Source organism: Cinclus cinclus, chromosome 2 (genome assembly GCF_963662255.1).
Source record: "Cinclus cinclus chromosome 2, bCinCin1.1, whole genome shotgun sequence".
Taxonomy (NCBI): domain Eukaryota; kingdom Metazoa; phylum Chordata; class Aves; order Passeriformes; family Cinclidae; genus Cinclus; species Cinclus cinclus.
Genome location: NC_085047.1, coordinates 36,518,798 through 36,531,079, shown reverse-complemented (window position 1 = coordinate 36,531,079; position 12,282 = coordinate 36,518,798). Strand labels below are relative to the sequence as shown.

Here is a 12,282-nt window from a genome sequence, read left to right as displayed (position 1 = left end):
ATAGGTACTCTAGGTCAAAGACAGACTTGATCCAGTAGTTTTGCAATAAAAGACTGTATCTTGGGGGAAAACATGGTATTAATAAAAACATACCTGTGAAATATTCTCCAAATTCTTGTTCTAATTTAATTGCTCGATCATAGGTTTTCTTTGCTTGCTCCTCTGTAAGACGTTTATTCATTTCCCTAGAAACATGGAGGAAGCAATCAAAAGTTTAGATTCTTGCTAGAATGGCTGTCAAAAGACATGCTCAACTGGATCACAGATGGCTTGAAATTGGTAAAATAATAAAATTGTTAAATTCTTCCAACAGCTTCAATATTTTCAATTTCGTTTCATTCTTAACTACTTCTTCAGACTATTTCCCATTTTACTTTTCTCCACCAAATTTTTATCTTGGGCTCACTATTCTACATTCTCAAACAAAATACAAGGCCCCAGTTTGGTAGCTGCTAATTGAGATAGACTTAAGACATCAGGAATCTAGAGACAGGTCTGGAATCCATGATGTCCCATGGTCTGAGCACTCAGCACACCTGCCTGAAACTCCTTCAGGAACCTCTGTCTCCCAGATTCAGCTGGTGGTCTCAGATGGTTGTACTGACTGCTTATTGGGTGCCAATAAATATAAAAACAAAGGCAGATGGTAACATTCTGGGGATTTTTTTCAGTGTTTTGTTATTTGATGGAGCATTTCTGTTTCAACAGAAACATTTAATAACTTTAAGTAACGAGTTGTCTTGCCCATGACACTCAGGTATTAATACCACGGTATACTTGCAATGAATCAAGCTCATGCTCATTCACTGCCTTATACTCATACATCTGTAGATGTCCAAATTATCAATAATGAATAGTTTGCTTCTTCTAGCATTTTTTCCCACTGTAGATTCATTTTTTTCTTAAAACATGACAGAAATTTTCTGATGCAACTAGGAAAGCATAAATCTGATTTTATGCCTTGCACTGAATTGTACGATTATGTGGTAATGGACTGTATACAGTATGCCATGGGTGATGCATGTAGGAAATTATGGACGTGATACTGCAAAAAAAAAACAAACAAAAAACCTCTGTGAAGTGCACAACAGTATGAACTTGCTACAGCTAACTCCTACTTGGCCTCTGAAAAACATTATGGGAGATGTCCAGGATGCAAAAAGGTGTTTTCAGAAATGGCTTCAAGCTACCTACTTATATAAGTAACCATATAGCTGGGAATACTGCTTAGAAAAATTTCTTTGGAAGTACTAATGCTGTGGAGAAAGCAGGTTCATAAAATGAAGGCTAAGAAAGATTTCTTTTTAAATTTGTCAGTTATTTGCAGATTATATAAATGAGTTTGATATAATCCATGTGTTCTGCTAAATTTGTAATAATACTAATTCTGTTTATTGGAAAGATTGCTATCTAAACAAGTCCATGTGGACTTCACATCAGCTACACCTACTTTAGGTGAGTGAACTAAAGCTCTGTCTTTAAGTGGGACATACCACTGCAAATTCTTAGGGAAACTGAACATTTTCATCTTATGGGCACTTAACCAATACTGTAATGCTAACAACATTCTCTTCCTTTCAGATCTTTTTGTGGCAAATTTTTGAGAACTCTTCCTCAAGATCTCTGAATAGCACAAAAGATAATACAAATAAAAATATAAACAAGTGTTTAAAACAGGAAGTACTTTGAAACAGGTAGAAATTTGCATTACACTTTCAGGTTGTAGATTTGCCTGGGGTATAAAACTGTACTAGTTGTATTCCTGACTTGACTCATTCTGTGCCCCTAGAAGAGAGGATGGAGAAGGGGGAGGACCATGGTGTCCATTTTCCATGATGAAATTAAAGTACTGTCATATTGCACTCTCTTCTATTTCTTATTTCTTAGCCAGGTTTTGAACAGCTGCTGAGTTCAAAATATAGTGCATATTTGAAGGGTTTTCTTCCTCTCTCAGTGAAGAGCTCACCCAGGCTGTTTCTTTCTTACTTTTATTTCTCATCCTCATGATCTCACCACTGTCCTCATTCCTCTAGAGAGAGGCTGATGGAAGGGTATGAACAAGCATGCCTCTGGGAGTGGAGTCATATAGGAGTGGGAAGAGAGGAATGGAGGAAGGAGAGGGAGGGAGGGAGGGAAGAACGGGGGAAGGGAGGAAGGAAGGAAGGAAGGAAGGAAGGAAGGAAGGAAGGAAGGAAGGAAGGAAGGAAGGAAGGAAGGAAGGAAGGAAGGAAGGAAGGAAGGGGGGAAGGTAGGAAGGAAGGGAGGAAGGGAGGAAGGGGGGAAGGGGGGAAGGGAGGAAGGGAGGAAGGAAGGAAGGGAGGGAGTGATGAACAATTTGTTTACAGCAATGGCCACGTGTTCTTTCAAGTGCAGGTGCAATCTTGATTTATGATCTCTTCACTCTTCTTACCTCCACTTCAGATAGGTGCAAATGAGCACATGCATAAATGAGAGACTACTATGTGTTAATTTTGATGAAAGATAAATCTTTTGTCTTTGTTTTCTGCATCTTGTGATTAGAATTTTTTTGTCTTTTGTGTTTTGACTTTGCTGTTGAAGTAGCTTTCAACTCATTTGTATGAACAGGAGTAATAGTTATGACAGATAAACCTATCTTTTTTTTTTTTTGTGTTGCAGTAGTTACATGCCTATAAAGATTGAATCACAGAATCATTAAGTTGGAAAAGACCTCCAAAATTTTCAAGTCTAACTTTTGACTGATCACCATATTGTTAACTAGATCATAGCACTGAGTGTTAGGTCCAGGCATTTCTTGAACAGCCCACTTGTTATATTGCCCTAAGTTAAAGTATTAACATTGCTTTGCTTCATTAACAGAATGATTGTCATAATATTTTGCATCTTCATAGCACCATTCAGTCTGTTCAAGGATTTGCTGTTCTAACATCAATTCAACAAAGCCTTTATGTTATTGCCACTTTCCTGGTTCTGCCTGATGTATTTTTCCAAGTAAGGGCCACTTTCATTTACTTTTTTTTTTATTACTCCAAAGGCAATGCCAGCATAAACAAATAATGGAAATGAATGGGAAAACTGTACGTTAAGATCTCTGTTAAAACAATCAATGCAGAAGGCAGGTTATCAGGCTACTCTTTCCCTTCTATACAGCAACAAAATCAGAATATTATTGAATTTAGGGCTGGAAGAAAAGTCAGGAAGTCAGGATGGTGCTGCACAAGTACCAAATATTGTGCATCATTCCAAGTAATGCGGCTAGACATACAACAAGCTCATTGCCAAAGGCAGGGCCAAGATGAATGTGTATTCCAGGGATGGGTCATGTTGCCCTTCTCCAGCTCTGTGGCCAGTGGCTGCAGGCACACTGTTGCCATCACCAGACACATATCTGTCACAGGAGCGGGCGTGTCAGCATTTTAGCTGTCAAGCACATACCTATGGCACTACATGGCATTTGCAGAGCCCTGGTGGAGGGGAATCACAGAATCACAATGTTGGAAGAGACCTTCAAGATCATTAATGAGTCCAGTTGAGTCAACCCAGCCCAACACCTCAACTAAACCATGGCACTGAGTGCCACATCCAATCTTTTTTTAAACAAATCCAGGGATGGTGACTCCACCACCTCCCTGGGCAGACAATTCCAGTACTTTATCACTCTTTCTGTAAAAAACTTTTTCCTAATATCCAACCTATTTCCTTTGGCTTAACACTGTATCCTCTCATTCTGTGAGTTGCTGCCTGGAGAAAGAGCCCAACGCCACCTGAGTACAGCCACCTTTCAGGCAGGTGTAGAGTGGTGAGGTCACCTCTGAATCTCCTTTCTCCAGGCTAACCAACCTCAGCTGCCTCAGCTGCTCCTCACAGGGTTTGTGTTCCAAGCCCCTCACCAGCCTCATTGTCTCCTCTGGACGCAGTCAAACATCTCAATGTCCTTCCCAAACTGAGGGGACAGAACTGGATACAGCACTCAAGGTGTGACCTCACCAATGCTGAGCACGGGGAGAATGACCTCCCTGCTCCTGCTGGCCACACTGATCCAGGCCAGGATGCCATTGGCCTTCTTGGCCACCAGGGCACAGTGCTGGCTCACGTTCAGTCGGCTGTCAACCAGAACCCCCAGGTCCCTTTCTGCCTGGTCACTGTCCAGCCACACCGTCCCCAGCCTGTAACACTGCAGGGGGTTGTTGTGGCCAAAATGCAGGACTTGGCACTTGGACTTGTTAAACTTCATCCTATAGGACTCTTCCCATCCATACAACTGTCCCAGGTCTCTGCAGAGCCCTCCTACTTTCCAGCAGATTGACACACACTCCCATCTTAGTGTCATCTGCAGATTTACTAATGAAAGACTCAGTACCCTCATCAATGTCATCAGTAAAAATATTGAACAGAACTGGCACAGAGTTTGAAGTTACACCCCTATCACAGCAAATTAAGCTGATAGGTCTTGCATAACTGTAAGTGTTCATGGAAAACAACTTGATAACCATATATTTTATCCTGAGTTTTAACTCAGGATGAGTATCAATTCTGTATTTCCTCCTCAGCCTCCTGCCTGTGACACTAGATAATTCCTGCTCCTCCTCTGCCAGCAGGGTGGAACCCAGAATCAGGCCAGCGCTCCTGCTGAAGCCTCATCCATACCCACTAAAAAAAGTAGCAGTGTATTGTGTCCTTACGCAACATTGATATGAATACAGTCCACAGTGGCAATTTCCCTTTTTTCTGCAACCACACTACCTATCCATTCGTATTCCTGTGTAATCCACTGATCCACCCCAACTGCCAGATGCTTTTCTGCAGTGCTATAGCTAAATTATCCACTGCTTGTACTTGTGCATTTAATTTTCTCTCATTTGTCTGTGCTGAATTTCATCTTACTGATTTTACATTGAGTTTTGATCTTATCCCCCAAAGTATGTGCCACCTTAGACAGCCTTGGCAGCATGGAGCTAGTGCCTTCTCTTTCATTCTTGTGATATGTTTGCCTCTCTCCAGTCCCATGGCTCCTTGCCTATGCTCTAACAGATCTCCAGGTAAATGAAGAGCTGGTGAAGAGGGACACGCCTCAAGTCTGACACACGTTTAACCCCTGGTTTGCATCCTTGGCCAGACTCCAAACCCCAAGAGCACCCGAGGATGCATGGGACAAGCTAAGATGTGTGAGTGAGTCCCTGGTAAACTTGTTGCACATTTTGGAACAAGTACATCAAGCACTGGCAGGGAGTCTTTCATGCTCCAGCACACAATCCCACATGTGCCAGTCTGAAATGTTCAAAGCTAGGGCTTGTTCCTTAAGATACCAGGATTCAGTGGATGACAGGCTCTGAGGGCACTCTTCCTACTTCATCTCATTATTACTAATTTTAGAGAACAAGCAAAATGTATACTCAAGACCTGTGTGGTGCCACCAGAGGCTGTACCGAAAAAAAAAAGTTTGAAGAAGTTTATACTCACATCAGAGGCTCCCATGACTTGGGCTTAATGAAGATAGCAATGGGATACAGTTGTGCAACTTGTAGTCGTTTGATAGCGTTTCCTGACACATCAAGTATACAGTGCTTGCCCTGTTGGAAACAGATGAGCATGTGTTTATTTTTGCAGACTTTGCTGCAGATCAGCCCAAAGATAGGAAGCAAATCTGTGATGCAATGCCCTGGAATGGGGATATTGCTGGCACACCAGGGAAGGGAGAGCCCAGGGCATGCACCCCACTACTCTGCGTTCTTTCCTTTGCTTTGGTGCCAGTATAAATTTACACTGATGATACGGGAAAAAACTTGGGATTTATATTTTACTGGGATGAAATTTGTAGGGGCATGATGATTTTCTTGAAATGAGGAAAACCAGTTCAAAAAAGCAATAGGATGTCCACATTCTTAGTGATTAATTCAGTTCTTGCTTATGTCAAAGACTCCCTGTGTCACCTGAGGCAAATAATTTAATCTTTTAGTGGTTTATTCTTTTGCCTCTGTGAAAGTGATTGTTTATCTACCTGTTTTACAGAGGGAAGAATAGAGGCTGTTTTGAGGAGTACTTGAGGCACTGTGTTAGAATACTGAAACCATGGCACAACATCCAAGTACAGACAGTGCCATGGATGATGTCATTCAAAGTCAGATTCCACTTGTGGAGTCATTATAAAGCCTATAAATATTAGGATGCTGTTTTGCAGCTATTTTATATTTTTGGCAGAGAATCCTGTCTGAGACACAATGTGGAAATAAAGCAGATGATGTTGCACCGGCAATAAAACTACTGTCAACCTACCCTTTCTGCCACAAATCTCACAGACTGGACACTAGTTCCATACAAATTATCATTGTATTGCCCAGCTTCTATAAATTTGTGCTCTTGGATATCTTTTTCCATTTGTTCTCTTGAAATGACAAAATGATAATCTCTCCCATCCACTTCATAGTCACGCTTTGGCCGTGTGGTATCTGCATGAAACAAAAGACAGAAGATGAAGAAGTCTGCAAAACCATTTATTGTGAAAAATGCAGCCATGCTTTGCTCAGTGGGTAATGCTGTGTCTGCTCTAACTGAGGGTGCTTCACATCTGAGAGCAGATCTTTGGCTACTACATGTTTTCAATGGAGCTATGACAATAAAGCTGTCTTTTTGTATTAATACCTTCTGATGTTTACCTCCAATCAATACAGGCTAAAATAAAATTAGAGTTTACCAGAATTCTACTTTTTTTGGCAGAATCACACAAAAACCTCAAATATAAAATGGATTTCATGTTCTAATGTTATTATGGTGATAAAATGAATTGTGATCTCATCAACTCAATTTAGCCTTATTTATAAGCCTGATTCTGTTCTCATCTCCAGCAGTTTTAAGTTAGTGTATGACCAGAGACAACCATTTAAAAAGTACAACTGCAATTAGGCCCTCAAATAAACAGCAAGCTCTAGTGCTTCAAGATATAAACACTCTGTTTAATTTAGGGTCTAACATTGCTTTCTGATTCAACAATCTATATCTCACACAAATCACAGATTATTCTGTATATTTATTGGTGGATACTATGCAATTGAATTGAAACATTTTAAATTTTACCAGAATTTCAAACTTCTCAGATTTTTTCCAGATGTTCACAACCTTTTTGCAAAATTTTTTAAAAATTATTTGTTCTTTTTGTCTTTTCTGCCTGATGAGAAAATGACTTTTGAGAAACCCAACTCTGCATAGTTCATGGATGCTGCTTTCATAGAAATTTACTTAAGGGGTGACACCAAGGGATATCAATCACTCAGCTGCAGAACTAGGAGTAAAATCATACTTACGTGGTACACATGACCCAAACTTATCAGGGAACTCAGATATCAAATCATCGTTGATCCGATCTTTCATAGGACCCAGAATAATAACTGGCCTGGTGTAATTAACTGAAAAACAAAAAGATCGCATTTTGATGACCTTACCCACAGTAATAAATAAATGCACCCAAATATCACTAACCAGAGTTGCTATCTTTATGTTTGAAGTGAAAACTTAGGTGCAGATTTTGTTGATGAAAATTTTATTTATTGACATGAAAAAAGAGAATGGAATGAATACCACTGCAGAGCTCTGTGTTGGTCCATGCACAAGTCAAATGACTATGTAGAAGCATAGATATATTTGCTATTGCTCAACCAGGCCGCTCCCAAATGCTTGCAGATGGATTCTTCCATGAGGTATGGAATGGCTACTGTAGCCTTTTTTTCACCTCAAATTATATGAGTGCATTCCCCATTAAATCAGATGGATGTGCTCCCATTTTAAATTGCCTTTCCATATGTCTGTCTACCCCGGACAGTGGCACATATCACATGAGAAGCAAAATAATAAAGGCTTTCCATGAAACAATATTGCAGTAAATCTAGAAAATCTACATCAATACTTTGTAGGCTGATGAATTTTCTGTACTAGTAAAGTCTGTGAGAATGTAGTGGGGAGAAGAGTCCTGGGAATGTTAACAAGTGTGGCTTCCAAGGAATATCATAACATCACGCTTTTTTTTTTTTGTATGAAAAGAAAAGGATACTCAGGAAGCCACAGTGAGACTGGGACTGACAGAGCAAGTCTTAATGCTCTGCTGGCCCCCAAAGTCTGAAATAAAAAACATAAGGAAGAGTGATAGAAAAGAAGATGAAACTTACTTTCCTGTCTTGTGACAGGTTCATAAGAAAGGATGCAGTCCTCTTGGCCTCCTGAAGAGAAAAGAAAGAGAAGAGATTGAAGCTGATGAGCAACATCAGGTACTTAAGTTTTATAAAATGCTTCACATAGAACAGGTTCAACACCTCTCTTGATAAGCCTCTCACCTGAACCATTCCAAGTCCATCATAACTTCCAGGTATGGACACAGTTTCTTCCTTCCCCCCCTCCCTTTCCATGTGTTTCAATTCTATTTATTGAAATTGGGCTTTTTTATTGATGGGCAACATACCTTTATTTGTGATTTGATACAAGGCTGTTTACAAGGATAGTGCAACAAATCAAGATGCAATGCTTTTCCTATTGTTAAGGCCCTAACATGCTGCAGAGTAAATCCACAGACACCTAGACAGAACAATTTTAATATACAGAATAGATATATATTTCACTTTATTGTCCTTCAGTGCATAGCTTCCATAGTCTAGTGCATTCACAGCCTAACATCTAGATCTGATTCTTATCCTTTCCCTGAACACAAATCACAGACTCACAGAATGGTTGGGGCTAAAATTGACTTTCACCTCCTGGAGATCATCTAGTCCAATCCCCCCTTGCTAAAGCACCGAGAACAGGTTGTACAGGATCATGTCTAGGCAGGTTTTGAATTTCTTCAGCGAAGGTCTCACAGCATCATATTGTATACATTTGTCCTTCCTCTGCCCTTTTAGGACAGTGCAGTTTCCTCATGGTGATATTTAGGGGACTAAAGCAGAGAAATTTGCCGTAGGAAACAAGTGGCACTGTATGGACCATGACTTGGGTGCAGGTGTGCAATTCTGATGCATCACAGTCCTCACATCCAAGGGAGTGCAAGAGAACAGGGAGAAGGATTCTTCAACCTAAGGCATGAATAATTCCTGCTCATTTCTCTTTCTGGGTCACTGTCACATACTTGGTACCACATGAGGGCTGTGGCAGGTTCTAAATACAACTTAGTAAAGTTTAAATGGATTTTATTTTTGCTCATTTCAGGGTTTATTTCTGAGAAGATCCACAGATGGGATTTTACAACTAATTTAGATACTAGAGAAGAAAGACTATCATAAGGCATATCAGTGCTTTGTAAAATAGACAGGGTTGCCTTCATTTCATCTGCTTGCATGCACGTGAGCCTGTGTTATATTACTCTGGTGGGCTCCTGCCAAACCAAAGTGTGCACATACAAGGGAAGGTTGCCTTGCCTGATGGAAATACATGTAGGATTTAGAGGGGGGTGCACCTCACCCAGAAGCAGTCTGCCTTGGGTCTGAGTTGCCCTCCAGGCTCCACTGACTGTATTAACATTGCGGTGGATGCAGAGCTTAGGACCCAAGAAGGTACCAAATTTTTTGTGGTTAAATCTTAAGCTGAGTCCCACCCCACGAATCTGCTATGTTTGTAGATTGTTTTTGGTGTGTGATATAGTATCTAGGCAGCAGTGACAAATGTGTAAGAGAGCTCTTCAAGTAAAAATAATGTAATTATTGACAATGACAGAAACAGCAAATAAAAAACTATACTGATGTGTTAGCAGAGATGGAAAACTGACAGGATGAACTCCTGCCTAGCAATGGTGCTGAAGTGGCGAAGGAGAGAACATAATTTTTAATAAAAGGAAGCATTTGAGTACAAAGCCACATAACACTTGAGGAGTGTGGACAAGGGATTTTCTTTTCTTCTGGCAAATATTTGATATTGTAATCACTTTTCTTTGTTTTTTTGCAATGTTGGAAACCTAGAAATATTGTTTCACTAGGTTTTATGCATCACGTGTATTGGTTCTCAGTAAGTTTTAGGGGTGATGTAAAACTCAGGATGTCTAATTTCCCTGGAGATGAAAAAATCCACTCTCTAGGGTGGACAAGCATGCTCCTGCACTGTCTGTCCTCCACCCCACAGGAGCCAAGGCTATCTTTTTCAATAGCCTGAGAAATTCAGTCTTAGGGTGGGTGATGAAGCCATCACATACCAATCAAATGGAGGGGAGCCCGTTTGTACAAATACCATCTTAAACTTGATATTTGTTTTGATAGCAAATAGATCCACAGCAGGAGTTTCATTTCACTAATTTCAGAAATCTGAGGCTTGAGTGCTTTATATGTAAGCTGGTCCCTAGATACCTTTTGGAGCCAATGGCTGCCTGCAAATAGGCAAGTGCTTATTCTCAGACATGAGTCATCTGACTTATTTTACATGTCTACTTTGTGAGAAGAGAAAGTCAGAAGGCTGAATTTGTCTCCATTGTCCCCTAACAGCATTTAAACAGCAAAGCCAGGTGCAGATATCTGCAGTTAAACAGCAGAATCTCATGGGAGTGACAGTGTCAATAGCTATTGGAGGCAAAAAGAAAATAACTCTGAAACTCTTCTTCCTTTTTTTTTTTTTTTTTCTTTCTTCTTTCTTCTTTCTGTGGACTAATACTTGGCTTTGGCACAGATTTATAACCAGCACTGATAAACTGATAAGCCAGCACAGATTTTACTTTTTTTTTTGCTCAGTGTCTGGCAGACATGTCCCCATGCCAAAGCTTTTGGTACATCCACACTCTTAGGAGGGTATGGGCTGGGGAGAAAAACGAACCCATTTTACAGATTTCTTGTGAATCTGTGGCCAGGTTGAAGGCAAAGAAAAATTCTCCAGCCCACTCAATTTGTGCTGAAGTTTAAGCCATTGGAAAGGGTTGCAGTAAGTGAGGAGAAACTTTAAGGATGACTGTGATATACAAGAACTTGAAGACAGACATCTTCCTCAGGCAAGGATCTTCAGGCCTCCGGTCCAGACTCAAACATGGGAGTGTGACTGTTGGGAAAAGCTGTACCATTTCTATTACTTTTCTTCTCTGCAAAAAGGGCTAAAGAAGCTTAAATTTCTGAGTGAATAAAATCCTGCCATGTACTGTCCAGACAAAATCCTGTAGGTCTTCAGAAGCTGTTTTGCTGTTTTGAACCAGATGGTACTCTTTAATGATCTCCACTCAGTCAGTACTGCATGGTTTTGAAGTAGTCCATAAAGTATTAAGTATAATAAAGAGCTCTAGAGTCAATCAATAATCAGATTGCTATAACCTTGTGATGGCTTTGTGGTGTAAGACACAGTGAAAAATCCATCAGGACATAGGCTCTTATCATTTGCCTAAGCCTCATTTAACACCCACACTAACAGCTTAATTAATACAGGTTATCTGTATTGATCTGGAAAATCTTTGTGACATTTAACAGATAAAACAAAAAGATAAAAAAAGAAAAAGACTTTTCTGTGGGATTTTGGTATGTTCCCCTGTTCTTCAGTAAAACCCCATCAAGTCAAAAAGAGAAGAAAATAAAGAAAATAAGGAAACAAAGACAAGAAAAGGGGAAAGTTTCCTAAATGTAATATACTTATGGGTAATATTATTGGAGAACTTTCACTTTCTCAGGACCACTCCCTGCTTCCCTTTGCTTTTGGTTTTCCTATTGGTGTTTTCTCATGCTTGGGAATAGAAAAATAACCTGGACTTTGTTATAACTCACAACCTCTATATACTGGGCAGTGGAGTCCCGTGCTGCCAGATAAATTTCATACAGAATATTAATTTAATCTTTTAAAGGGAATTTATAGGGTTTCAGATGCATAACTCTGAAATGAATTTAGTGTGATGCCTCTGTTTTTCCTTTCTGATTAGATGGCAGAGAGCCTGTGAAAGACTCAAAACCAGTTTTATTGTAGACCTGGTAGATATCAGACATTTTTCATGTAACTCATAAAAAGGCCCCATTTCCTACTACCTTGCCAGAGCATCCAGGGCTTCCACAGGTCTGGTGTACGTACACCCTTCATGTGGGTTGTGGGGTAGGAGAGCTGCTGTGAGCTACCATGGGGAAGCCACCATGTAAACAAATACCCTCCCTCATCCAGCAACTCATGCACTGGAAATCCGTAGATTTTGGCATCCCACTAATGTCTGTGAATGAAAAAATCTGAAAAGAGATGTAAGTAGATGAATAAAAAAAAAATAGTAGTAGTACTAGTGAAGACAGCTAGAAGTTATTTATGATTTTAAAAAATCAAAGAGATTTTTTGGGTTCATTAAAATTTTTGGACTAATAGTGGTAGTTACTAACAATACACATT

The 12,282-nt window shown here is 40.0% G+C and overlaps 1 protein-coding gene across 9 annotated transcripts in view; it reads right to left on the bottom strand.

Annotated features, from left to right (window-relative positions):
- DLG2 (discs large MAGUK scaffold protein 2) overlaps positions 1-12,282 on the bottom strand; it is a 966,698-nt gene that overhangs the window by 711 nt on the left and 953,705 nt on the right. For 8 of the 9 annotated variants that reach the window (XM_062487504.1, XM_062487509.1, XM_062487512.1 and 5 more), the window contains 5 exons: positions 8,136-8,186; positions 7,278-7,379; positions 6,253-6,425; positions 5,440-5,549; positions 94-185 (listed from right to left, as the gene is read on the bottom strand). In XM_062487504.1, the coding sequence (XP_062343488.1) occupies positions 94-185; positions 5,440-5,549; positions 6,253-6,425; positions 7,278-7,379; positions 8,136-8,186 (528 nt within the window). The remainder of the gene's footprint in view (positions 1-93; positions 186-5,439; positions 5,550-6,252; positions 6,426-7,277; positions 7,380-8,135; positions 8,187-12,282) is intronic. The other variant, XM_062487507.1, reaches the window with a different exon arrangement.